General features: G+C 40.2%; 1 protein-coding gene and 1 non-coding gene across 6 annotated transcripts in view; one reads left to right on the top strand and one right to left on the bottom strand.

The window, feature by feature from the left end:
* The window catches only part of cfap46 (cilia and flagella associated protein 46), a 72,968-nt gene that overhangs the window by 27,774 nt on the left and 17,751 nt on the right, over positions 1-27,443 (top strand). For 4 of the 5 annotated variants that reach the window (XR_014801972.1, XM_084948674.1, XM_084948673.1 and 1 more), the window contains exons 20-44: positions 1,684-1,836; positions 3,388-3,498; positions 4,224-4,405; positions 5,471-5,602; positions 5,745-5,907; positions 7,346-7,400; positions 8,099-8,234; positions 8,313-8,496; positions 8,790-8,943; positions 9,604-9,827; positions 9,943-10,065; positions 10,254-10,415; positions 10,870-11,018; positions 12,408-12,506; positions 12,582-12,642; positions 13,197-13,316; positions 15,188-15,388; positions 15,476-15,582; positions 16,267-16,449; positions 17,689-17,827; positions 19,256-19,453; positions 21,657-21,845; positions 22,191-22,307; positions 24,440-24,619; positions 24,773-24,946. Coding sequence is in view for 4 of the 5 variants with exons in the window: in XM_084948674.1 (XP_084804800.1) it covers positions 1,684-1,836; positions 3,388-3,498; positions 4,224-4,405; positions 5,471-5,602; positions 5,745-5,907; positions 7,346-7,400; positions 8,099-8,234; positions 8,313-8,496; positions 8,790-8,943; positions 9,604-9,827; positions 9,943-10,065; positions 10,254-10,415; positions 10,870-11,018; positions 12,408-12,506; positions 12,582-12,642; positions 13,197-13,316; positions 15,188-15,388; positions 15,476-15,582; positions 16,267-16,449; positions 17,689-17,827; positions 19,256-19,453; positions 21,657-21,845; positions 22,191-22,307; positions 24,440-24,619; positions 24,773-24,946 (3,696 nt within the window). In the remaining variant the exon portion in view is untranslated. The remainder of the gene's footprint in view (positions 1-1,683; positions 1,837-3,387; positions 3,499-4,223; positions 4,406-5,470; positions 5,603-5,744; positions 5,908-7,345; positions 7,401-8,098; positions 8,235-8,312; positions 8,497-8,789; positions 8,944-9,603; positions 9,828-9,942; positions 10,066-10,253; positions 10,416-10,869; positions 11,019-12,407; positions 12,507-12,581; positions 12,643-13,196; positions 13,317-15,187; positions 15,389-15,475; positions 15,583-16,266; positions 16,450-17,688; positions 17,828-19,255; positions 19,454-21,656; positions 21,846-22,190; positions 22,308-24,439; positions 24,620-24,772; positions 24,947-27,443) is intronic. The other variant, XM_084948672.1, reaches the window with a different exon arrangement.
* trnai-uau (transfer RNA isoleucine (anticodon UAU)) lies at positions 14,847-14,940 on the bottom strand. Its single transcript has 2 exons — positions 14,903-14,940; positions 14,847-14,882 (listed from the first exon to the last, which is right to left on the bottom strand). It is a non-coding gene; the product is annotated as a tRNA-Ile (tRNA).

Here is a 27,443-nt window from a genome sequence, read left to right as displayed (position 1 = left end):
CCTTGTGTCTGACTGATTGGAGTGTTTTGAGTTTGTTTTTGTTCAGTTTTTATCTTTTCACTGTGAAAACAATGTCTGAAATCCCAGCGCTGAAAGCTTAAGAACTGATTGGAATCTGTGAAAAGAGTTTAGCGCACAGTGTGTACAATCTCTGAATGCAGTTTGCTGAATGTTTGCAAGACGTGTTCAGAAAGTCAAGCGTTAATCTCTTGGTGCAGATATTACACAGCTAACAGTGTGAATTTAACATTTACAGGCTGACATCTTTAAAAAGAAAAAAAAGTTTTAGACTTTCAAATCTAAATTTTCACTTTCCAAATCAGAGTCTAAACCATCAGGACTTAATAGAAACCTTTGAAATGCTCCCCAGCTGTATATATGATTCTACTTTATGCAAACAATGGTCTGTTTGTATAGAGAGCAGCCTTCATGCTCTTCTGGTTTGGCCACTGAGCACTGAATTGTAGTTCAGCTTTCTCAGCTTTAAAATGGGTGCTTTTTTAGTGGTCTGTGACTGCTCAGTCACTTGCCCTCTGGTTGGTCAAGACAGCAATAAAATGGGACATAGATGGAGTCAATCTGATATTAGTTTGTGATTGGCGGGGGTCAAGTTGTCCATTATATCTGCTTGTAATAGTTTGGCAATTAGCTGAAATAAATTGGTGACAATTGTAAATTTGTTGCCATCCACATTCAAAGTCAAGTCAGAACCTCCCTAAATAGCAGTGTAGTTGCTGCAGGACAGTAACATAACAGCAAAATGATATAAGGTGTTTGGCAGCCTTGCTTATATAGGCAAATTTAATGAGAAAAAACGAGCTGGCAACAGATTTGGGTCAAGTCCCTGATTGCAAAAAGATGAGTTGTCCTAACCAGCGCAGACTGACTCAGATTTATTGCAGCATAAAGGCATTCTGTCTGCATTTATTTACTATGTGGCAATTATTTGTAGACCTTCCCTGTCTAACAGTGATTGCAGTCACTTCAAGTCGCCTACAGGACAAGGGGACTACATGCTCAACCGCTCAAGAAACAGCCGGTCACTGCATCTATTACAATTGCAACCGGTCACCGAATGCAAAAAAATTCAGGGCAATAACTGGACAAACACAGATAGTGTGACCGCCCACAGAAGAATATCAGTTCTTTCTCTATTGGATATATATGGCGTATGATGAAGCATCACACAACTCTTAAAACAGGAAATGTATTTTCTTATTATGCACATCCACCCATTTATACACACACTCGCACGCACACACGTGCGGACACGATCACATGTTGCTTTCAAGACTACGTCTTTGTTGAAGACTGATTTCTTTGTTCTCTCGCCTGACAACTAAACCTTGTTTCCTTTCTCCTGATGTATTCTGATGGTCAGCCATGAAATCCAGCTGTAACTTCAGATAAAAGACACGTTATCAGTGAATTATTCACTAAATTTCATTGTGTCTATTTCCATTTTAAAGAAAAGAAGAAAAAACTATCCTTTGCTGTGTATGTTTTATTAATGGTATAGCAGGGTCAGATCCAGTGTCCAACTTGAACAAAGTCTTACTGAATTTTGACTCCTTTGTAGCTTGCATTAGGGAAGTATAATTATGCATCATGATGTATAATAACTGACTGACACCTGTTAAGTGTCTCAGATAGCTCATTATTGTTTTCTGCTCCTCCTCCTAGCTATGCGAGTACGCCCTTCGCATATCAAATGCTACCATCCCAGGGGAGACTGTCCCCATCTCAGCAAGAAAACGGGTGTTGGCTACATGGGTGCAGATCCATGGGCTCTTGCAACAGCAAACGGGTTCAAAGATGAATATGCTGAAAGAAGAGGTACTATTCTTAGCAGTTCTCTTTAGGTTCATTTAAGGGTGCTAGTTCATGTCTAGGGCCTAATCGTTCATACGAAACCAAGTATCACCATTGAAAATTAGTTAGCATTTTAGAGTTAATTTAGAGTTTGTATAATTTACAGTCTCGAAGATTTATTACAACACTATATCAAACATAAGTTCAGACAAACAACTGTTAAACTAGCAGTCACTGGGTATAAATAGTGTATGTGGCAATATAAGAAGTAGTTTGATGTGTGATAATGTTTGTTTTAAACCAGCTCTATGTCCATTTATGTTTGACCTTTCTCTACATCTGCAAGCTGCTTGCATACCCACCTCTCCTGCAGCGCTTCCATGTCGTGCTATTTCTGATTCAATCAGCTCCCACCACTGTTCTCACTGGCTTCTCAAGTATAGACATGAAGGGGACAGAGATGTAGGCTTTCCTCATTTTAGACTTTGCGCATACATATGTACAGAAGGGTTGGTCCTAGAACAGAGCCAGGACGGAATAACAAGTCTGTTTTGACTAAATTAATCCTGACAGAATCAAATTTGGTTAGGTTAATGCTTCGGAGGTTGTGTTTTTTATATCGCTGCGTTTGCAGTTTTCCAATGGAGTTGACATAAGTGGATAAAAAAATAAAGAAATAAAAAAGTTAACTTCAGTGATGTAAGCCCTCAAGCAATTCAATTTTCCTCATGTGACAAGAATGATTAAGAAGAACAAAGCTATTTTTCTACTCTCCTGTGCATGCATTATTTTAATTTTCACTTTGAGGGTCACTTTAAGACTAATGCTCCTTCTATAGTTTATGATAAGCCTAAAACAGTCATTTTGGAAGCCTCTTGTTACATAACAAAATACGTCAAATGTAACATAGGATGGATTGTTGCTGAGTCATCTGTGTGGCTCAGTGTCATAACATAATAATGTCATTATTATAAAGTATTAATGTGCTTATGATACTGTGATGACTGCTGACATGCTCTGTGATGCTGTAGGTGTTGCATCCGCCCTTTTCATATTCAAGCTTTGTATCTGCTAGTGTGTGTGTTTATCTCCAGGTGTCGTATGATTATGCGGCTTCAGAGGGGGACAAAAACACGGGGAAAACACAAGTGCGATTTGTCATTCGAGCAGACCGTTCAATTAGTCACTGTAATCCTTTAACTGTTCCTCAGCCGAGAATCTCCTGCCCTACATTAGTTCCTTTGGCCTGATGTGTTTTTGACTCACAGCTAGATGAGGTTCGCTTCTTGTCATGCAAATTAGGAATTGCACTGTTAATATAACAGCGGCTCATCTCTAATTGCAATCAATAAATCATTCATCGACTCATTTTCCACACAATGGGAAGTCATACATTATCAACAAGACCATCTCCGCAGCATTTGGAACACATGCGATATCTTAATTATACTACATCTTTATGTGTAATTTATACACAAATAGTAATACATGTATATGAGTTTCAGTTAATTAAACTGTATGTATATATTGAGTAGATTGCAGCTGAGTATGAGTTGTTTTCCACTGTGTTTGCAGAGTGAGAATGAGGACATGTCTGTGATGGCGTGTGTACTGGTTGGAGTGGAGATGCTCCAGTGCAATAGGAACCCGAGGCATATGGAGTTCTCTGTTCCCAGTCTCTCCACAGTATGTATTTCTCTGTTTTCCTACAGTAGCTGATGCCCAGATTGCAACAACAGATGTCAACATGACCCATTGAGCCCTTGCAGCCTGTCTGCATCTCATCATTTGTCAGTAGTGTCAGTAAATGAAAAAAGTACTGTGCCAACCTTGATCATCCAGCTTTACTGGGATTATGGTTGTCACTCCTCTGATATGATCAGCACGTGTGCATTTATTTTATTTTAGTTTCCTATTGAAAATTGCTCATTTAGACAGTTTGGCTTTATTCCACCCCTCTATCTGCTTTCACTCTTTCTCTTATTCTTTTATCAGTAAGGACAGATCCTCAATGTTTCTGCTTTTTCCATTCACTTTTTATGATCCTGCTCCTGCTTTTTCTGCCATTTTTTTCTTGTCTGCATATGTCCATTCATTCTTTTCGATCCTTGTCCTTCTTTTTCTTCCTCCTGCTTCATCCTTTACACCCATGCATTCACTTTCTTCTCTTGCCTTTTCACTCACCACTCCTTTCCTTATTTCTCACCTTTCTTTTTCTGCCTCCATTCAATCACTTTTCTGGCCCTGCCCCAATCCTCCCCTGTCTGCCTCTACCTTCCCTTAATTTTGAGTCCTTTTCCAGTCCTCCTTCCTTGTATTCCCACAACCCTCTCATCATTTCCTCTTCCCTCACCACCACTGCCACCACCATCATTTTCATTCCCTCCCCTCTCTTCACTCTTCACCTAAAGCTGGTGAGCATGGCGTCAGAATGCAGATGGTCCGACGCCGCGGTGGAGTTGCAGGTGTGGTGCCAGCTGGCTGCCTTCTGCCACGATGTCAAGGACTACAGCTTAGTGTGCAGCTGCACCAAGAGGGCTCTGCTGCTGGAGGAAGCAGCCACAAAAAGTCTCAACACCATGCCGTGTGTTTTGTAAGTGTGGTTGGTTTATTTCAACTGTAAAATAAGTACCGGGGTCATTTTTAAAAATGGGGATTCCTTATAGAAAGCATTTCGGGCAAAGTAGTTGAGACTTTGAGGCTAAGTTGACATCTTGTCCATAACCCAGTGATAATTCAAGAAATCAATGCGTATTAAGCTACCTGTCTATTTGCCTGCTCTGTTTAGCTTTGACAACTATGCAGCCAGTCTGCTTAAGGTGACTAATTTAAATGAGTGTTTGATTCCAACAGAGGGCGCACCACTTATGATTGCCACCCTTAATGATTCGTTATTCGAATAGACAGTATGGTTTTTAAATGTCTAATATCTGTTACATGTAGAGATGCAGTTCTGTACTGTGAAGATCTTAAAGTTACAGTTACACATATTAGTCTAAAAAAGTCTTTTTGCACAGCATTTAGTTAGTTTTCGAATCAAAACTATACACAAATATAGCAAGTTATAAAAAGTCAAAAAGTAAAAAAAAACATGTCTTGGGGTTTGTTTGTTTTGTTTTTGTTTTTTTCAATAGAAATTCAGGCCTTCAGGACTGACAGATACTGCAAAATGTTCTCTTATTTCTCTAAGTTATTAGGTTTAACAGACTGTGAGACATGTTTGTCAATTTAGTTTTCCAGTGCTCTTCACTTACTTTGTCTGAGTCAGTATGTCAGTAAGTCGGGTGGGCACAAAATAAAGCTCTCACCCAGGTGTTCTTGTTTGGCTGGCTATGTGAGTGCATTCACTGGCGTTAAAACTACAACACCAAATCTGCTTACTGTGTGCAGCCACTTTCTGATCAGGTACATTCACACAAATAGCGGGCAAATGCTGTCCACCTAACAGCTACTTCACACCCTTGACAGGTCTCCAACCTCTCGCAGGGATAACACTTAAAGACAGACAACCATTCACACTCACATTAACACCGACAGCCAATTTAGAATTACCAATTAACCTAGCAAACATGTTCAGCCCATAGGTTGCTAACATATGTCACTTTTACAGTTTGGTTTGTTGATTGATAATGCCTGATAGATGATCTCACATGTGTAGGTATGGCCCAACTGCAGTGAATGAAATGCTGAGCATTGCAACCTGCCTGAGAGGTTTGACCTTAGTTCATGAGTCCAGGGGAGATCTACACTCTTACAGGGAGGCAATGGAAGTGCTCCTGTCAAGTGTCAGGTACTGTTTAGAGTAAACTGATTTATTGATTAATGCTTTAGGCTGAAAATGTTTTTTGTTTTTTTTTAGTCTCTAAGTCTGCACTTTCAGGCATTTTAAATTTCTGCCCTTAAATCAGAGTTCTCCCTTCTCTCGTCCATAGTTTCGCAGAGAAAGCTGTCAGTCCAGCATTGTGTGTCACTGCTGCCGGGCATTACTGGAATACTTGTCTACCTCTGACAGGGAGCACTGAGGAAAGGCAGCAGCTCCGGGAGAACCTAAAGATGATCCTGAATGCCTTGGTTCATACCACTAAACAAGAAAATGTATAAATCGTTTGTTATTTAATGAGCTATTCTCATATTCATCCATATAAATTTATCCAACGATTCAGAGCAAGAATTTTACATAGATGACCCTCCATATCTACGTAAATCAAAATAATTAGTTATCCAGTTTTAGTAGAAATAGATATATTGCACATATAAATTAAATATCTTAACGTAGAAGTATTTCCCATATGTAGACAATCTCCAGACTGCAGGTATTCCCTACTGTTCTTTGTCTGCACCTGGCCAAAATACATATGTGGGAAGACATTTTTTCCACAACTACAATGCTAGATTTCTGTGATGTTTAACAATGTGGTGGTACAACACTAACACAGAGCTCAGCAGTAACGAAAACAGACACTGAGCCTCCATGTTATGGGAAATGGTTTAGACACAGACAGACAGCCTCTCCCAGATCATTTATAACATTTTCTGCTATATCAACAGCCGAAAAGACAAAACGTCAGCCTAAAAAGTCAACAACAAAAAGAGCCACTAATGGGCAAAGCATTAAAAATAAAAAAAAATCTCTATTTCTTTCATGCCATTTTTTAATTGTATCTTTTTGAACGCTTGATTTTTGTTGCTATCAAGGTGACTAAGGTGTCTTAACATCCTCTGAAAATCAATGCCGTTTTTTTTTTCTTTTGGTTCTGAAGGGGAAAAGCTTGTGGGTGTGCTCAATTGTGCAAAACATCTGCCCATCTCTGCCTGTGAACAGCAATCCAGCCACGGGGATAAACAGCAGTTCAACTGCAAAATCTATAATTAAAGAGCACTTATGTGAGAATTCAGAATGATGTTTATCTGTCGTGTTCTTCTCTTCTCAACACTGTTCTTAAGCAACATGTTGTAAGTGGGGGTAAACATGATCTAGCTTATATACAGATGATGGACTTTTTTTGTATAGTATTCCCAAATTGCTAAACAGTGAGTCTGGAAGAGAATTTACAGATATTGATAATAATAATGGATTGGATTTATATAGCGCTTTTCAAGGCACCCAAAGCGCTTTACAATGCCACTATTCATTCACGCTCACATTCATACACTGGTGGAAGCAAGCTACGGTCGTAGCCACAGCTGCCCTGGGGCAGACTGACAGAAGCGAGGCTGCCATATCGCGCCATCGGCCCCTCTGGCCAACACCAGTAGGCGGTAGGGTAAAGTGTCTTGCCCAAGGACACAACGACCAGGCCAGAGAGCCCGGGGATCGAACCAGCGACCTTCCGGTTACAGATACGCTTCCCAACCCCCTGAGCTACGGTCGCCCATCCCTATTGAGACAGGGATATATATAAGGAAAGGTTACACAGCCTTTGCTCCTATGTGTTATCAGTGAGCTCTAACTATGACCGACTACCTACTACAAATGCTCGATTTCCCAAGAGAGTTAAAATAAAGCATTAATCCTTTTCCTGTTGTATTTCAGCAGCAGAGCAAAGTGAAAAGGCCGCTGACCTTGGCAGCACAACACAGAGCAACAAGTAAGCACCAAAAAGAGCCTCAAAATATAATACATACTTTGATACAATCTACACAAATGTACCCTACAGCTAATTATTTGACTTCAGTATAGCTATGTGCTCCTTTTTGATGGGCAATAACATACCTGTGAATTCCCAAGCAGTGAAAGTCATAAAATCATAATTACTCTTGGTTGTCCTCATGACGGTGATGCACAGTGGTGCAGTGGTTTACCGTCTCGCCTCACAGATTCAGGTTCATACCCTGGCTGGAGCCTTTCTGTGTGAAGTTTGCATCTTCTCCCTGTGCATCCGTACTTCTTCCTACTGTCCAGCTGAGTCTACAGTGCTTTGAGATCCAGTGTTAATAAATAGATAAATACCAGTCCACTCCATGTATTTAAGTGAAACACATATAGAACTTTCTCCCAAAACTGCAATGAGTTTTATTCTGTATCTGTTTTGTATATTGGTGGTATGGTTTGGCTCTGGGTTCAAACCTCTGTTTTCCTGTGCTTGGCTGTGTTTTTTTCTGGATGCTTTGCTTTCCTCCCACAGTCTAAATACATGCATGCTATGTTAGCATAATTAGTGGCTTTTGCTGGCTACCGATAACAAATTGATAACAAAATGGTGAACACACACTTGTTTGCTTTGCATTAGAGGCAGACATTTAAACTCTATATGTTTCTGTGTCTGTATATTTGCGTCTTTGAAAGATGAAGAGGTCCTAACCCTGAGAGCAGCTATTTACCGTTTGTTGCTCCAAATCTACATCGATGAGGAAGACTTTGAAAGCGCCCTGCAGCTGCTGGCCAAAGCTATGAGAGACATGCCTCGCAGTAGACACCGGTTGTGAGTGAAATCATGAACACGAAGAGATGAGAGGAGCTTAAAAACATAGACATTTGACTCTTCTTTGTGTTAACCCAGGTCTCTGCTCAAATATGGTGTGCTGGTGAAAGCACGGCTGGGAGAGAACGTACTGCCAGACATGCAGAAATTAGAAGATGAAGGGGAGCAGTGCCATTCATTCATGTGGCATCAGGTGGCACTGTGTGCTGACACGGTAGCCAAACAAATGACTTGCCACCAGAAAGCCATCGTCTCTCTCACAGTAATATACCTTGAAATGGAAAACATAATGCATGCGGATGATTTATAAACTTTTCATATTAAAAAAAACAGTCATAAAGTGCATAATATTAATTCCTGTGTTTTGACTGTGCATGGAGGTAGTGCAATATTTGTAGCAATGGTTTTAGTACCATCATGTGGTGCTGACGTGCCATTACAACCCACTTCAAATACCTTTTAATATGGTGTGAAGAGTTCCATATGATCAGGCTTGAATTTTTCATTTTTATGATTTTTTTTTACTTTTGTGTTTTTAATGTCATCTCTGAACAGAGCGCAGAGACTAAATGGCAGAAAGTCAGCATTCTGTTAAGTTTTGGACAGTGGCTGTACAATCACAACTTCCCCAAAGAAGATGCCAAACTTCAGGTTCAATGGGTAATAGATATCCTTCTACACATGGAACCTGGGAAGGCAGATGGAGTAGGTAGGACTCCCTGTCTCGTCTCGCTCATTGTCAAACAAGTGTCACTGACTAGTTTTGCCAGTTCTGCTACTGTGCACTCTGAAAATCTCTGGGGGGAGGAAGGTAACACATTCTGAGAATTCCCCTGAGGTTCACATCTCAGGAGTGCTTTTCCACTTGGATTAAGTCTGCATGTGTGCGATTACACATTAGCACGTGTGCCTGCATGCTTTTTTTTTTTTTAACCATCCCTGATGTTTTACACTGTGTTAGGTTAAGATAGAAAACAACATCTGATCAGTCTGATCCTAAAATGAGCATTGCCACTGCTTATGTGTAATTGCTTCAACATTAAAGTCATGTGTTCCCCTGTGCAAACAAAACAAAAAAAACCCCAGACTGGATCAGAGGAAAACAAACTGACCATTCGAGGAAACAGATTTGTCAAGATCCCACGTGGGTACCCACTGAGAATAAGATAGCACCGCTTTAAAGAGAGTTGTAAGAAGTCTTTATAGTCTCCTGCTGCGAGTACCATTAATATTCCCTCAGAGATAAACTGCCCTCTTCAATAAAACCTCTTTATTATTCTCTTAAGTTGTAACTGTGTTTCAGTCATTCTGATAGATTATCCTAGATATGTTTCTCGTTTAACACCTTTTATGTCTCTTTTTTCTCTAGAGGATAAATCTGTAGAGAGGGATTTGGGCCCTGTGAAAAGTGAGTACGTGCTCGGAGTCCAGGGGTTGTCATTTACACAAAATGTGTCCGGTCTAAAGGAAGTGCGTCGTCTGGACTACTTGATACAAGCACACACTCTGCTTGCCATCATGGAGGACAAGACTTCGCCTGAGCACCAACTAAACCTGCTCAGAGCCTACACTTTTGTGCTCCAGATATGGCAGGTAGTGCATCTTCAACTCCACTGCTCTTGACAACTTTGACAGCGGCTTTAGATGCAAATTGGGCTCAAGCTGAGTGCAGTATGTGCCATGACGTGTGCACCGTATTTCACTACAGGTTTCTATGGCAGCAGCGTGCGAGATTTCCAGGGAGACGGCAAAGAGTGAGGCACTCCAACCTCCTGCCTCTGCTGAATCCAAAAAAGGCAAAGACAAGAGCAAAGACAAAAAAGTCAAACAGGTAAGTTTCTCATATTTGTGCCTTTGCTTGCTTTGAAATTTAACTCAGTTACTTGACTTAAATGTAAAGTTATGCCAGTTATGTTCATCCACTCTGCCTGTTTGATTTCACATTTCACAAGTTACGTGTTGACTGCACACCGGTGTTAAAAACAAAAAGTCAGTACTGTGTCTCATCTGTTTGACCAGCCTACATCTGCTGATGAAAGACCTAAAGCTGTTATCTTGGATCAGACACCTCCTTCCACCACAAGGGACTGGGCCTCCTTTGTCTGTCCCGACCAGGCCAGGCAGATATTCAGAACCAGCAGCAACCCCCACTGTATCAACACTCACAGCATTACAAAGCAGGCAAGACTACAAACTTCTCTCATACATTTCTCTCTGCATTATAAGGTGTACCATCTGTGGTATTGTCTCAGACTTCACTTTTTATTTAGCAGAGGTTGTATCTCCCAGCTATATAGAATCAAAGGCTTGGCTATATAAAAGCGAGGCGGTAACTTAAAGTCAATGTTGCTGTGAAGTTTTGTTGACAAGAAAGCACACTTATTGATCTTTGGGGATCAAGTTAAGCTGTCAGAAGACGATAAAGCCCTGGTATTCTAAATTAAACATGTACTGTGATCCATTCATGGATCTACAGCCTCAGTGGGATGGCAATATGTAACAAGACTTCATCTAATTGGTTAGAAAAAGGAGCAAAGAGCCATTTTCTATTCTGATAAAACACTGAAAAGTCTTGATGTATACTTGTTAGTGAAAGTCTTTAAACCTTTATGTTTCTCTTTGTGTTTGGCTGTAGAAACAAAGCCTGTTTTATCTCAACCTGCTGGAAAGAGAACTGAACTCACTGTCACTCGGCCACCTGACCCTTCCTGCAGTGCATCTAGCTGAGACCATTGCTCATGAGCTTTTGGATATGACAAGCCTCTCTGACCTCTACAGGCTTAGGTAAAAACCAGGGTGACCTACACCTCACACTCACACTCAGGTCTTAGGTAGTACTACTGCATATGAGAAGAATGTTGTTTAGAGCGTTTGAGGTTCAGAGGGTGGTACAAAAATCGGATAACTTGCTCAGTGATGAACTTTATTCACTAAATACATGATAATATTCTCTGTGTAAAAAAAAAAAAAGCTGGACTCAAAAAATATTTACGCCCAAATTGCTGACTTTAAACACTGGATAACATGTAAATTTTCCGTGGAATTTTTGCTACATGAGTGCAATGTAAAACATCAAATTTCATTTGTTCAAATTAAATTGATAGTTTACTGGAATCGGGTTAAATCAGATTTACTTTATTGGTATAGAGCAAGTTTACACCAAGCATGTTTTCCTAATAATTCAATATTTGAATAAATAAACCTTTGACTTTATCTATATCAGCTACTGTTTACATCATGTTTAGTGTGCCTATCAATTTTTCAACATTCTGTCAGTTTACAGGTATTCGGATAATGCTATATATTTGAAAAAAGTTGTATAAAGCTTTATGGCTAAAGGAGGCGCTGTGTGATGTCTCAGGGCTCATGAAACAGAATTGATTGGGTCAGAACACGTAGGATGGACTCAGCTACAGGGGAGCTTACTTTATCCTAATCTATGTTTAAAAGCGCTGCACACCTACTTCTCTAACCACTTGTATCACTGTTAAGGTATAAGGTGTGATTGAAAAGTTCAGGGAACTGGTCAATAAATCTCCTGTTAAAATCTGATGAGATCTGTTGAAAAGGCTTCCAGTGCAGTTTTTGTTTTCAGATGACTTCTCAAAAGGCCCATTCTGACCACTATCACTGTGGAGCAGTTTCTCCAGTGAGAAAGAAATTCAATATAATAAATATCAGTTTCTCTTATAAATTTTATCATCTTCTTAAAAAGCAAATACGCACAGTTTTTTGTTCATTTCCTGCCTGCCAAGTTTTCCACTTTCCCCACTTTTCCTCACTCACAACAGACTTCTTCTACTGAGAGATCTTAAAGTACTGAGAGATCTTGAATGAAAAACTGGATAAATTTAAATCCGGTGAGCGTTTTCATTTTACCTATTAGACTTGTTCCCAAAACTTTTGGATCATAGCTTGAAGATACCCAGTGATAAAATTGTGTGTGGCTCAATCAGTGAATACTTACTGTTTCCAAATATTAATAAATATTATGTCTGTTTTGTATACAGTAAGTGTGGCTGTTTCCAGCACACGTTTCATCTCATTTAAATTGTGTCCCAGAGTAAAAGAATTACTTGACTTAGCTGACTGACTGAGGAGCGTCAACCTGCGGTCCCATGAGTTACTCCATCATTGAATGTCATGTTCCTCTTCCTGTTTTCACCTTATTAGAATTGTCCGAACCTGTGTTGAGCTGGGTTTGGAGGCACACTCACCATATCAGAAGAAGCTTCTGCCTCTGAGTGCAGTCCCAGAACGAGAACAAATGGGGTACGTGAACTGGGCTATAAAGATTTAATGTTTGTGCATCTTTAATAACCTATGATATCATATTCATGACTGCAGGTGCCGCAGAGCCGTAGTGCTTTCGCAGGAGAGGAGCAGCCTCCGCAAAGCTCGTAACCAGGTCAGCTTCTTCTCACAAAACAGATGCATCTGTGCTTATGGTTTACATGTTAAAGAAATTATACTTTAATTAGCATTCATTGTATTGCTTCTCAGAGGATGATTGACAACAGCCCCAGTAGTTGTGGTATTTAAATTAGTACTTTTATAATATAGCACAGAGTTATGGCAGATTAATATTGGATGTTTAAGATGATGATTTTTGTGGCTAGAATTATAAATATCACTTTTTTCCCATTCTTCCAACTCTGTTATTCTCTATAATCTCAGCTTGTTAATAATGTTGATTATGTAATCACAGCTGATAAACACTATAAGACTCTGATCCCAGCAGGACATGTAATGATTTTTACATGTTACATACATTTAGTTACGTAATGTTACATCCATATTACATATTACACATACACTTGATGTGTTATGTGTAATGTGTAATCTTCTTTTTGATATCTCATGTGTATGCAACATGTTGACAACTGAAAGCTTGAGAAAGAGTTTGATTCAGTTTATTAAAAAAAACGTTATCGTCTTATACTTTGGTGAATACTTTGGCAGAAAGGAGAGATGGGTGAGAGTGCGCCGGACATTTGGCTGAACAAAGCTGAGGTTTGCCTCAGTATGGGACTCTATCAGTCAGCCAGACAACTCCTGGCTGAGGCCCACATGGTGTCTATGGTAAGGTTAGGAAGGAAATATTTGAAAATATTACCCTAAGCTTTATTTATCATTCTAACAAACATATTGCTGATCTACTCTTTGTCGCCACTATCAGAAAGAACATTTATTCTAATAGACTCAACTATGACAAGAAAATGCCCTCAACTAACACGAGACACAGTATTCAAGCTATGAAGTTACTTTACATCCAGGATATGCTAAGTAAAGTATTTCACTACCCATTACCCTGCAGCATAGCCTAATATGCAGTGGCACAACAATAAAACTACAGGCTACACGCTAACATGCTGGCACAAATCCATAAACTACTAAGGAGGACATAGAGAGGATTTTCTTTTAGTATTGAAGTTGACAGCAGTGTTGTTGGAAACCAGGCTAAATAACACTTCACAGAAAAATGATATTGACGCAGCAATTCTGCTGTACTGCCAGGGGTTAGCATGGGCCGCAGCAATCTGGAACAATGCTGAAGCATTTAATAATAGCTTTTAATAATAAGTTATATATAAGTTTAAAAAATTTGCTGATCACAGATTTTCATCTTCAGAGGTTATGTTTTTTCGCATTGTGAAAGACTTGAAAACCCAATTAAAGTATAATAGTTTGTATTAGTTAAAGGTTGCATAAGAATGCTTGGCAGATGAGTGCAGGCTAAACTGGATAGTTTTCAATCTTATGATGAAGTTCACAGTAATGCACTATGCTGGACTAGTGCAGGGCAGACTGTGGTGTTCATGGTCAGTGTTGGGTTACATCAAGAGTAGCAGACATCAGTTTAAACAGCTCTGTCTCCTTTTATTTTGTTAAATTCAGTTAAAAAACTGCTGCATCTCTAATGTTTAGAGCAGCAGCAGTAAAGGTCAACTGATAACTCAAAGAAGACAAATTTACTGGAGCTCACAATACATATTTTCACAAGTGTTATTTCAAAGTGATTTTAGGTTTGGACATTAGGTTTCCCCAACCTTCTAAATCCCACTGTAACGCCTGGTTATGGCCTGTTGTACATTACCTTTGGCTGCCTGACATTTATCTCTAATATCACATCGACCGGGATTCTTCACTGCTGCCTCTGTCTTTTAATGCTGTCTTTGAAAGAGTCGATCCCTTGTTAGAAGCAGTGGGCAGGTGTTTGTGGTCTGATCACAATTCGTACTTTATCATTAGATATTTGTCTTCTCATAGTTATAGTTATAGACTGCTTCACTGTTTTCCCCTCTTGCCTCAGAAACTGAAGGCAGCTGATGGCAACGTAAATGTTCTACTTCTTTGAGTTGCTCAATTTAGGAGTCACTACAGTGGACTCAATCTCACCCTATCCCTAGCATCTTTGTCTGTCACACCAACCCTGAGCATGTCGTCCTTCCTCTTCCCTGGTGGCTCCATCATCTTCTAATTCCGCCTTGCCTGGTCGCTGTATGTTAACTAAAGGCTTAGGATCTTTCACTTCTTCTTTTTTCCGGTGCTGTCATCTCTCTACTTCACCCTCTGTTGCTTTATATGGTTGACGACAGATATTTAAAAGGCTGCTCCAGGTGAGGCTCGAACTCACAACCTCGGCATTGCTCTACAGCGTACTGTCATATAAGTACCGCGCGCTAACCGATTGCGCCACTGGAGCCTGTGCGATGTTGCAATTCAAGTATCATCTTAATTGTGTAACTGTAATAAGATTACTGAAATTTGCTGCAGAAAGATGTATTGTGATTACAGTTTGGAAATGATATGTAGTCTTTAACACTATACAAACTGAATTACAAAAATTATGATGATGTCTAGACTAGAATTACTTCAGAGCCAAATTGCATTTGGTTGCTTTGACTCTTCTATAATTGATTTAATTTCTGATTCAAACTGTTTCTGTTGAGGTGCTTGGAGACCAAAGTGTTATATCAAGAAGTTTGATCTATCTGGCCAGTTTGGCTTGTAAAGAGCAGAACTATGCCCAGGCTCTGATTCTGCTGGACAAAGCCCAAACCCTGGGTGGGGATGAGGACTTCTGGTACCAGCTTACCCTTACCAAAGTCACAGCTGTGGTAGGCCAGAGAGACAACGATTTTCAAACAAAGGTATAGAATTCCAACCTTCTGATGAGTCTTTGCACAGCGTTGTGTTTGTAGAAATTTTCCCTCAAGGCTTTTTTTTTCCTTTTATAGGTTGATCAGACTATAAAACAAGGCTGTAGAGCTCTGAAGCTAGTACTTGAGCAGCGGGTAAACCAAGCCCCAGCGCTCACATTCTTGATCACCTCATTGGAGATGAGGTAAACATGAAGCTTTCTACTTAGATGTTAATAGTGTTTAGTTTTTCTTAGTTAAGCTGACTATATTATAAATGTTTGTTGTTTTCTTAAGATTTGTTTTAATTTCTGAACTTTACTTTTGATCTTAAGTGAAAATGAAACACTCATGCTCAATGAATATTTTAGATCAATTTTATATTTAACCACAGATGAATATTTTTATAAATATCTTATACAGCTTTGAATAGTGCTAAGCATTCAAGAAGTGATTTGAGTACTCAGAGTAGAAAAGCACTATATAATTAACAGTTTATTTACCATTTATCTACCATTTGCAGATATATCTGGAACACACTGATGCTTTGTCCCAAACAACTATTGTATTTTTTTAAGTCTAAGGTTTATTTAGCTGTATAATATATATTGTATTTTTAAGTACTGTTTAAGCCATTTACAGAATGTCACAATGTGCCTTCACTACAGACTTTGGCTTAAACTTTAAGAAATAAGATCTACTTTGCATGTTGGAAACTATTCTAGTTGCTTTATATGATGTGCATTCAGTGTAATTCATTTGAACATCTGTTTCAAATTATGTTATAAATGTTTAAAGAAACTGACAACACTGATTATGTAGCAATGTCTACATCAATTACATATTTGATGTAATCTTTATCTAACTCAGTGTGATGTGTTGCTTTTCAGAGGAGCCTTGGAATGTATACGTGCCATTGGTAGTGGGGAACCTTTGGAGACACTCCACACTGAGGCTTTCGAGAGGCTAATGACTGCCTGTGATACACTCAGAGAGAGCGCCAGTGGCTTTACTAAACTCGGCTATAGACAACAGGCAGCAGAGGCACATGGAGAGTGCGCGCATGGTTTGAGGTTAGTCAGCCAACACTTACACCAGGCCTAAATTGAACAGTATTTAAAATTGGAACAGTTTTAAACCATGCCAGTATGGAAGTGCAGTTTTCACTACAGCACATAAAAGTGTAACTCTGTTTCCCCGTGCTTGTTTTCATTCAGTCTTGTTTTCTCACACAGACAAACTTTTGCCCAAATCCAGCTGGTACACTCTCTCCCTACGCACACTCAAATAGTTTTCTACTTGGGTACTGTTCAAAACTTCTTTCTAAAAATCCAAAACAAAAGAAAAAAGAAAAGAATTTGGTGGTGACGATGCAGTACAGTGGTGTAATCGTTAGCACTGTGACTAACAATCAAGAAGGTTCTGAGTTCAGCTCCACCATCAGGTCTGATTTGGAGTTTGCATGTTTTCTCTGGGTACTAGCTTCTTCCTACATGTCCAAAGACATGTGGTTAAGTAATGATTCAAAATTGCCTATGTGAATTTCAGCCCTATGACAAACTGGTGACTTGTCCAGGGTGTACCTTACCTCTTGCCCTGTAATAACTGGGATAGGCTCCAGCCCCCCCCCCCCTCCACGACCCTGATAAGTGGATGGATCGACTTTTTTTTTTGATAAAAAATATTTATAGTTTTGAAGGTTCTAAGAATAACAAACAATAAAGAAGAAAATAATCATAAGAAGTGTATCATAAGAAGCATTTCGAAAGAATGCCTGTATAAACCTAAAATGGAATCACGTGAGGCCCATTATTATTGGAGCATTTTTTGTAGTTTTGCCTCTGTACACTGCTGCAGTGTATTTTAAATCAAACTACAAAGATGTGATTGAAATGGGGACTTTCAGCTTTAATTCAAGGTGATGCTTGTGGATTCTAGACTTCAGTCACTGACTTCATCCAAGTATTTTCATCCAAGTATTAAATACAAACCAACAGACAGAGGCTAAACAAAAACTGTCTTTATTCAACAAATGAAATGCTCTAACTGTAGGTGCATTTTCCATCCATTAGAGTATACAATGCTGCAGCTGCTGATTGGTAGTTAAAGTTTCTGTTGAAAAAAGCATACACCCGAATTTGTTTTATTTAAGAATCCCTTCAGGAGCTGCAAGTGTGATCCCACACAGAGTTAGACTCATTACCGAGTGGGAGGATGTAGGGGACAGATTGGAATTACACCTGTTTTTTCTGTCTTGGTGTGCTTTTTATCCTCAACTATTATTAGTTTTTTATCCTATTAAACTATTACAGAATCCTAGCCAATCATACTACTGAAAGAGAGTCGAAACAGAGCTTCCTGATGAATGGGCTCTCTCAGTTGCAGCTTGCTGTCACAGTGCAGGAACATGCAGTACAGAATGCTGAGAGTCTGCTCCCCCCACAGGAAGAGGTAAATCTGTCATCTGTCATTGTCATGATGTTTTCTGCAAAAAACGTTGTGAGCTTTTTAATCTCTTACATGTTCTTAGAAACTTCTTTTCCTATCTGTGCTTTCAGCCAGTCACAGAAAGTCTGCTCATGTTTGAAGCAGCAGAAAATAAGGCTGAAAAAGGACTTTCAGCAGCTGTGATAGTACATTTGTTTGGCTATAACAGTCGGAGTTTAACAGCCAAGCACTCTGGCTGAGATTGTTGTGCAGATGGTGAAGTTCTTTCAATTTTTGTTTTTATTTAGAGAAGTTTTGAGCTTATTTGGAATGAGGAAGGGAATTTACTCTGGAACATCTAAGTAACAGGCTTTGTTTGTGCTCTTTGGTTGACCGAATCACAATAAAGCTTGTATTACTGTGTCACTGTCATATTCTGGGCTTCCTTGTTGTATGATAGCTAATTATTAGTGTATCTATGTTTTCTTTATATACCTCCATATTCATTCATGTAAATCTTCTTAAGTAGTTCACAGTTAAACATAATCATTTTTTAACCTGCTTCCGGGCTTGTGTAGCCCTCACACTCTCGTACAGATGAGGTTATATGAGGGCTTCAGGGGCTGAGATGAACTGGCATAACGATGGATGCAGCTCTGATAGAATCACAAAAGAAAGATCGATCCAATAGTTCCCACACCTGCCGCAAATCCTTGTTCAATTCGTTTTTTGATTAAATCTGCTATGGATGTTTGACTTAGCTGTTGGAGGCTGAAAGCTATGCCGTAGCACTGTGCTTTCAGTAGGTGGTGCTGCTGCCCAATACTGGATGAGTTTTGCCACCCTACATTGAAAACAGAGGAAAATAGTTGTAACCTCTGAAGTCATGCTCATTTATTCATATTTATAATCTGGGTACACCTGTGTTTTAATTCTGTGCTATTTAAATCTGGGTTTTCACCTTCAAACTGCTGCCCGAGTTTCTTGATATCCACATCTCAGAATATCTGATCCAACTTTGTATCTAAGATCTTCTCTGAACTCATCAGCACAGCCCACTCGTATACCCAAACAGACCAGAGAGAATATTTGTCAGCTGATACGTGGAAATGAAACACTAATTGCATTAAGGCTAATTTACATCATGGAGCCCTTCTCTAAAAAGCTGTCATCTATTTAACACTGTCTGTCAAGCTGGATTTAAGAAGTTAGTGTTCTTGTGTGAACACAGCATGTGATGTCACTAGGTTGTTTGGAGTTTTATCTTAAAAACCATAGACTGCCCACTTTTACTCTCTCTAACACTTTCTTGAAGTATAACATTTCTTGAGTTCTGCCTCATACACAACAACATATAAAGAATATGTTTGTGTATGTTAGAGTTCTGTTATAATCTGCTTCTTGTATTTGTATCATGTGTTTTTACACTGGTGCTGTTTTCATCCCTGCCAGAGACATGGACTGTCACTGGCAGCCGCGCGGAGGCTGCTTGGCCTGCGGTTGGCCCTGGTTGAATTCTGCCTGTCCATGCTAGAGGAGCGCTGTGCCGAGGAGATGCTGCAGGCTTTGGCTTGCGAGAAGATGACCTTAGCTGAAATAGCACTGGAGGAATATTCACGCTGCACACCTGAGCCTAACTCCAAAGAAGAGGTTAGACTGCAAACACTTTGACATCATGGTACAAATGTGAGAGCTTTTTGTTGGATTCAGATGTAGTCGATCATGCCCAGTACAACACAGACCCCTCATTTGACATGAGTTGATATGATACATTTTTAGATTCTGCTATACACCGACGTTCTGCATTCTACACATTTGAATTATTGTTTATAGTTTTGGTTTGTTTGCATATTAGCTTTATTTTATTCCTTCTTTCTTTTTTTTACAATATAATAATACAAAACAGTAGACTCACAGTCATGTAGGAATCTTAGCCTGAGTTATAATAATAAACCTTTACAGGATGGTTATGTTGAAACTTTTTTTACAAACTAACAAAGATAACAACTGGAAACATTTCCTGTAGATTTTTATTTATTTAAATGTGTATTCTTTCAATGTTATTTAATCTAAAAGTATTTGGGCACTTAGTTTTAGCTTTTGTTCATTTAAATTAACTATAATAACCCCACAAAAGTTGCACATCACAGTACTGTGCAAAAGTCTTGAGCCGCCCCTGATTCCTTTTAATTTTGCTTTACTTTCTTGTAATTTGGAAAGTGGGTTTGATATAGTTCTCCAGGCTCTTCTAGCTTTGAGAAGTCAAATATTTTTTGTACAACCAGAAAGAATCTGATTGGCAGCAACTTAATTTTTCAGCATGACACTGCTAATGCAGTAAAATCATACCTGAATAGGAACATGCACAGTGGAACATTATCAGTCAGTTGATTGGCCTCCCCAGAGCCCAGACTTGAAAATTTTTGAAGCAGTGTGGGATTATCTTGACAGAGAACAGAACAAGAAGCAGACAACATCCAAAGAAGAGCTTTGAATGTCCTTCAGGAAGCCTGGAGAACTATTCCTTAAGACTATTTAAAGAAATGACAGGAAACCTGCCAAAGAGATTTCGGGTTTAGTTTAAAAATGAAGGTGGTCATACCAAATATTCACAAGCTCATTAGAGGATTTCCATGTATGTTTGCATGTATCTGTAACAAAGCACAACAAAACAAGGCTTGACTTAAAACTTTGGCACCATACTGCAGTTTAGCTGAAATGATCTTTTCTAAGAAAATACTCTTTGAATCTAAAACATATTTTAAGGATAGAAAATAAACCAGCTATTAAATAAATAAAAAACATCCCATCCTCCTGTAAACCCTTAGTTCATTTGTCATGTTTCCTATGTACAGTTTTTAAGACAGTTGATTATGTCCAAGATCCATTTTGTCCTAATGTTTCCTTAAAATTTAGTTCAGAGGTGTGTGCAGGTTAGCTGCCACTTGGGGGTGCTAACATGCAAAGTACTAAGAGCCATCGTGTGTGCACTGTTATGAGAGTCGTCTGTGGGATTTCTAGTAATGTAATGTGCAAGAGATGTTTGAATAGCTGCCAGCGTTCATGGGCCGGTATGCACTCACTCCTCTCTGCTGTAGAATGCTCCTCAGGTGAGAGAGAGCCTCATATTGCACTCAGTACTAGCATTATCTCTTCTGTTAAGATCCACATTTACAAACGCTGCTCTAAACCTCAACTCTGTTGACAACTACTTTAGAATTGTATCCATTCTCAGTGTCCTGTCTGCCAGTTGATGCATGCTTGGAAAGTCCAATAAGACGTTAGCAACTGCATCATCCAGAAGTCTGAAGTGGAAATTATTCATTTAATATCGATCATTTAAATTATGAGTCTGAGAGCTCGCAGTTCTACTAGCATGACAAATACTGTCAACCTTTGCCCTTCTATCAGACTGTGTGTGTTATTTTTGTAAAATCCCAGTTCTTTGTTTCCGATCTTTCTGTCTTGTCTTCTTTTGTTTTTCTTTTCATCACTTTCTCCACATGTAGGAAATCATTTTTTGAGAAATACACACATTTTGTAACTAGAGTACTTCATGTTGCCTCCACACAGGCCGATTCTGCCTCTTCTTAGCGGCTTTCATAAAATCTTTTCCCATTACAAGAGAAAAGCAGATCAACTCAAATTTGATCAGCTAAAAACAGATCAAACCTGGGCTTGCATTTGCTTCCAATGCAAATTTCTCTACAGCCAACTCCCAAACATCAATAAATGAATGCATCCAATCAAATTTAGAGTCTGTGAATCCAGCTAGTTGTTTGTCAGTGCAAGTAAGCACTTTGTTTGTGATCCATCTCCTCATCTGACCTTAATTTTGTTGTGTCTTGTCCAGGAATGGATGAGTGTGGGAACAACCTTGGGGCAGATTGCTCTAGGCCAGCTGGCTGCAGTCAGCTCTCAGTCCCTGGACAGTATGGAGACCAGAGCTCACTGCATGAGCCTAATGGGAAAGTACATGAGACTGCTGGCTGTGCAGGAGGATCCCATTTATCTGTGTTCTCTGTGGGACACACATAAGCAGGTGCATAACACAAAAGTTCAGCTATAGCTTTACAGGTAATGTATATGTATGCAGCCCTATGGGCCATAGAAAGGAAAACTGTAGAAACTTTATCATTCATATAATTTCTCTTTATCTGTGGAAGTCAGAAATCTTGGAGAACAATCAGGCCTTTTTGGATGCAGGCCCAGATACACACATGCATGCACCGGTGCACAGATGTCCTAACACAGGGTTACAAGCTTATAGTGATTAGAGAGATGGATATTCTTTTACATAATTTAAGACAGAGAAGCTTAGAACTTCAAGGTTTGTGATCATGATGCGATTTTATACTAATCATGATCTTGAAACAACTTTGTGCAGAAGGAAGCCTGGGCCGGTTCTAAAGCCGTTTCCACAGAGGAAGGGGATTCACAGAAAGACAAAGGATCGAGCAGAAAAAAGCTGCAAATGACCTCTGCCAAAAGTTCTGAGCTGCAGGTACATACCCTCTGACAAGTGACCCCTGCACCCTAGACTCATCTCTAATCTGTGGTTTTATATTAAGGTTTTCCCCACTTCTCAAATCCCTCGGAGGGAACTCTCCAGGCATCCTGCATAGTTCTCATATTGAAAGTGAGCACAGAAAGATCTCCTGTAAACATCAAACTTGCAGAAGAGAAAAGGGAGGAAGTGTATTATTTATGTGGCAACATTTTGGAATGTTAAGTAAGATTCAGTTTTGACGTGCCTGTCTGCTTTGAGATTAATGATACGATGACACGAAATGTATTATTCCTAAAAATCCCGGCGCCATTTGAATTTTATCAAAATGAGATAATCACCTGCACAGACAGCTTTAACCAGTTTCTCTATTATGCGGTTTTATTTGGGGAGGTTGGGGACTGTGCTTTGCCTGTTAAACGAATTCTCTGTTGGAGAGCATGGTGGGGTAAGATGAGGTTTTTTGTTGTTGTTGTTGTTGTTGTTTTTCCTTCTTTTGACTTGCTTACGTTTACTTAATAAAACTTGTAGTTAAAGAAATATGAGGAATTAAAGCACCATTTAGGACTGTTATCTATTAACTGAAACCTTAATGGTATGAAATAAGAAGTGATCACAGAAGTGATCTTCGTGGTCTACATGCTCCACACCCTATGTAAAGATAGATCAAGATGCTGTTATTGTTGCTGTACGTATGCTTTGTACAGTGAAACTGGAACATGTAAGAGCATGTAAGCATGTAGAAAGTATTTATTATTTACATAATATCTTTAAAATGAGCCATCGGAGAAACCACTTGCAAACTATTTTATAGACCAGATTTTAAAGCGCATCCTTAAATATTATTATTCATAATTAAACCCTTAATATTGCTGAGTTCTTGGAGGGCAGGAAATACATTTAACACCAAATCTGTTTACACTTATTGTAAAAGTGTTGAACTATTTATTCTCTGCAATGATTTGCTTTTTACTTTCGATGTCAACAGTATTTTTGGCGTCTAGATAACTGTTTACCTGATAAACGTCACCTCCAATGTAGTATAAATACAGAAATATCTGCACATCATATTCAAATGGATTATGCTCCACATGCTGACAGGAAAAACTATGATTTGAAATTTCTGACAAATTGCATTCCACTGTCTGTGTTCTAAGGAAAAAAGCGGTCGAACCCTTGACGTAAAAAGCCTTGAGCTCGTTTTGCTCCACAACCACTGTTTTGGAAAAAGTGCTCGCTTTAACAAATCACACTTACACTGTTGCCAATGTAGTTACACATTTCTACACACCTGTGATTTAGCATTATAACCCTAGGAAAATACCTTTTTACATAAAACATATATTGTCTGTGAAACCAAAAAAAGTTTCCAAAGGCAAAAAACTTGTAACGTGGGCTGAGGCTGTCAGAGCTGGCAACTCGGTGTATCATTTTTAGCTGGCTGACAACATCAGGTTTGTGTGCGTCTCCTCGTTCTCCTCCTGTTCTCTGTTGTGTGTTTTTCACGGTGAAACAGACACACATGAAGCGAACTTGAGCAGACACAAGTGAGGTACAGTGAAGATTGCATTACCTTAGTTGACAACAACATGTTAAGTTACGCTAACTTAAATACTGCATGTGCAAAAAAGCTTTGGCAGTTGTGTTTAGTTTTAACTGCTAGCACATAGGTATGTTCCAGTGTGCTCTGGACACAGTGTATTTTTTCATTGTTTCTGTGACTTTATCGCTCCCTTGACGTGCTGGAACAGCCTCCTTCTCTGTGTGACAGGACCTTTAGATTTACATATTACTCACTGGATTTTCATATCTCGTCTAAAACACTTTCACCATAGAGCAAGAACTTAACTGTGAGTGTGTGGGGTTCACTGATACAGAGCAACTACAGGGATGCTATGTAGACAAGCAACAGAGGGTGAGGCAGAGACTAATTTGCATATGTATACAATCACAGTTGTAGAATTTGATTTTAAGTCATATGCAGGGGTAACGTTCATTAAAGAGAAGTATACATTTTTGTTATTTTGGCTCCAGAAGTCCTATTTTAACATGCATGTAAACATATATTTACAACTGCATGACCATGATGTGTACATGTGTGCTTCTTATGTTTCTTTATTCTGCTACAGAAAAGCCAGAAAGCTCAGCAACTGTTGGCACAAGCCAGCAAAGCACTGGCTGAGTCCATCAGCCTATGTCTCCAACACAATTTATCCTCCTCCATCTTGGCCGGTGCATCTCTGAACATGTTGGAGTGTCATGGCCAGTCTGACCCTGCAGTGGCAGGTCAATATCTTGCCCTGCTTCAGGTACATGCAAAACACATTCCTATTGTGTTCTGCAAAGATGATGTGTGTGTGCTCAGATTTTGTCTTTGCTTGCTTATGATGTTCTTTAAGAACACTTATGGTAATTTCTTAAGATTAACCGCTCTTTCGTCCACCCGTCTCCTTTATTCCCAGAGCTGCCACACTGTTGCTGTGATGGCTGAGGTCCTAAATTCTGCTTGTGCCGACACCAGTGCATCCCAGCTCTCAGCTCTGCTCAACATCCGCAGGAATCTGCTTCTTTCTCTCGAGGAGAGACCCAGCAGCATGATACGGGAAGTGGAGGACTCCCTCAGCAGCCTCTCCAAGGTAGCAGGTCACCAAACACCCATGCTCATGATTTATGGATTCTGTCATACCCAGCTCAGTAAATTCCCTTGATGGGGAGCATAATAGTGGTGCTGTTATGCCCTTTGCTTCAATTGCACTGTAGGGTTCCAAAGTCACACAGAGCAGTGGAGCTGGAAACATTTTTTGGGGCTTTAAAGGGTTTTATGTCAAAGCAGCAAGTCCAGTGTCTGACATCTTTGTAGTATTTGCAGCCCTGTGAGCATTCTGGGCAGCCAACAAAGACAGGAAAACTTTTGAATTTTATCAGAAACAGTTCAATGTTTTGATATTGGCTATAAAATGAAATGAAAGAGTTAAACAGCTGTTTATAGCTTTAGAAAACTGCTGCTGAGACCTCCTAAACATATGCATTTAAAAAACTGATGATAGACATGCATTGACACAAAGGAGAATAAAGGAGACTATTAAAGGAGAATGTTTAAATCAGCATTTATGGACGAGAAGAATATTTAGGAAACGGTAATAGGAATGAGAGAATTTGTAATTTCTGTCATTTGTAATGTCAGAGAAAGATGTTGTTTTCAGAACATACCAATTTGCCTACTGAGCCAGTTGTTTCCCGGCTGTATCCTTCCAGGGGTAGCCTCTAGGGTAGGGTCTTGATGGAGGGTTGTGGGTCTCGTAGGTCACAGCGGGTAGAGCCATTCATCTGGCTCTGCTCGCTGTACTGCGCAGCGACCTGCCCCTCATTTTAATTACACTATAGTCATTAAGGTTCACAACATCATCAAACACATAGGGCTTTGGGGGACAGGTGGGCTAACCAGCAGCTGGTGGGTGGGGCTGCTGTATTGGCCCCATTCACCCCTTCACTGCTATCTGCCCCTCAATTTTGATATTAAGGCTCTCCCAGGTACTGGGTTATTCTTGGGTCCCTGGAGCCCTGGGACCCTGATCCTGGCTCGCACCAGCCTCTAGTGGGGTTGGCTGCCCATCGCCCCTGGTCATCTGGGACTCCCACCCAACAGAGTCCCAGATGACCATGTGCGCCCCAACGGTCTCTCTCATTCTCTCTCTCACACTCAAACCACAAGAAGATTGATTTATGTACCTGTGCATTTTCAATGTTTTTTTTTTTTTCATTTTGGCTCTCAGCGAAGGCGGTCGCACTTTTTCTCCTCTCCTCCTTACCCTTATCTTCCCTGCTTGGCCTCTGTGTCCTTGTCTTGTCTCGTGTGCATTACTTTCCCTGGAACAGTCTCTCACTGTCGTTCTCTAAAACCTAAAAGAGAATTATGGATTTGATCAACTGGTCTCTGAATGCTATTGACACCCTTTTCTCAACGAGAAGTCTGGGCTCGGGAGAGCCTGAGTGCCCTGGAGGGACTTTCCCTGCCGGATACACGATGGACGGGTGGCAGAACTGGAGGGTCATGTGCCTGGCGGGACTGTCGATTGAGGACGCTGAAGATATCTACCTATTCGGAACCATGATAACAGGGTTCTTGCTGATCGGAGCTGGCTTGGCCCTGGTTTATCGGAGAAAAAAGAGAGCGGAACCGGCTGTTCAAACCCCCCCAAGGCTGCCCGCTGGAATCGAAGCGATGGGACGAGGCGCGACCTTTCACAACGAACGCAGCATGGTTAACACCTTGGAGACGCTTACAGCTGCTGTGAAGGCTCAAAACAACACCATTGAGCGTATGGGGGGATACATCAGGATCACTGCAGTTGTGAGGTCTCAGAATCAAAAGAATGACAACACCACGGAACAGAAGTTTGATACCATCATAGGGAGGCTCGCGGCTCTCCAACGGGAGATTGAGAGACCAGCGTCAGAGTGTTAAAGAGCAGCTTTAACACTCTCCTGGGCTGCTCGCATGAAAAATCAACAAAATCAACATCGAAATGCGGACACCACCACGGCGCCAGCTGCAGGCCCAAGGCTGGAACCGAACAATCACTCCCTGATAACGACTGTGTGATGACTATTCTTCCCATCCCATGCATGGTCACCTGGATTGGCTGGAGGACTGTTTACTTAGCCTGATAGGGCGAAGGACACTGTCTCTGCTGAACTATGGACACGCACACACATACACTTACACTGATAAGCACTCACTCATCCCCCCTCCCCTTCCAACGCCTTCGACGCTTACCTCCCCCATGATGTGGACATCGGGTCAGCTGGCGGCGCGGTCGAAAGATTGCAGCAGTCCCAGATCAGATGTGCACACTGTGTTTATTGTGTTAAACACTACCCCGTGGCTTGTCATGTCTTTCATAATGTTGTGCTGTGGCCATTCATGTGCTTTTTTGTGCAGAGGAGTTTTTTTGTTTCCTGTTCTCGTGCTGTCCTACCATGGAAGCACAGCATGAGTGGAGGTCTCTTCCTCCCGTTGTTGTGTACATTTCAGTGGTCTTTTCTGTAACGCTACCAATCTCCGACTTGTAACCCCATGTGATGTCTGTGTTATGTGTGTAAGGTCGGGGGGGGGGTCCCATTTCACTGCAG

Source organism: Perissodus microlepis, chromosome 13, assembly GCF_051167445.1.
Source record: "Perissodus microlepis isolate ML-2025 ecotype Zambia chromosome 13, ASM5116744v1, whole genome shotgun sequence".
Classification (NCBI taxonomy): Eukaryota; Metazoa; Chordata; class Actinopteri; order Cichliformes; family Cichlidae; genus Perissodus; species Perissodus microlepis.
The sequence above is the reverse complement of the archived record's forward strand: the minus strand, read 5'-3'. Positions and strand labels throughout refer to the sequence as shown.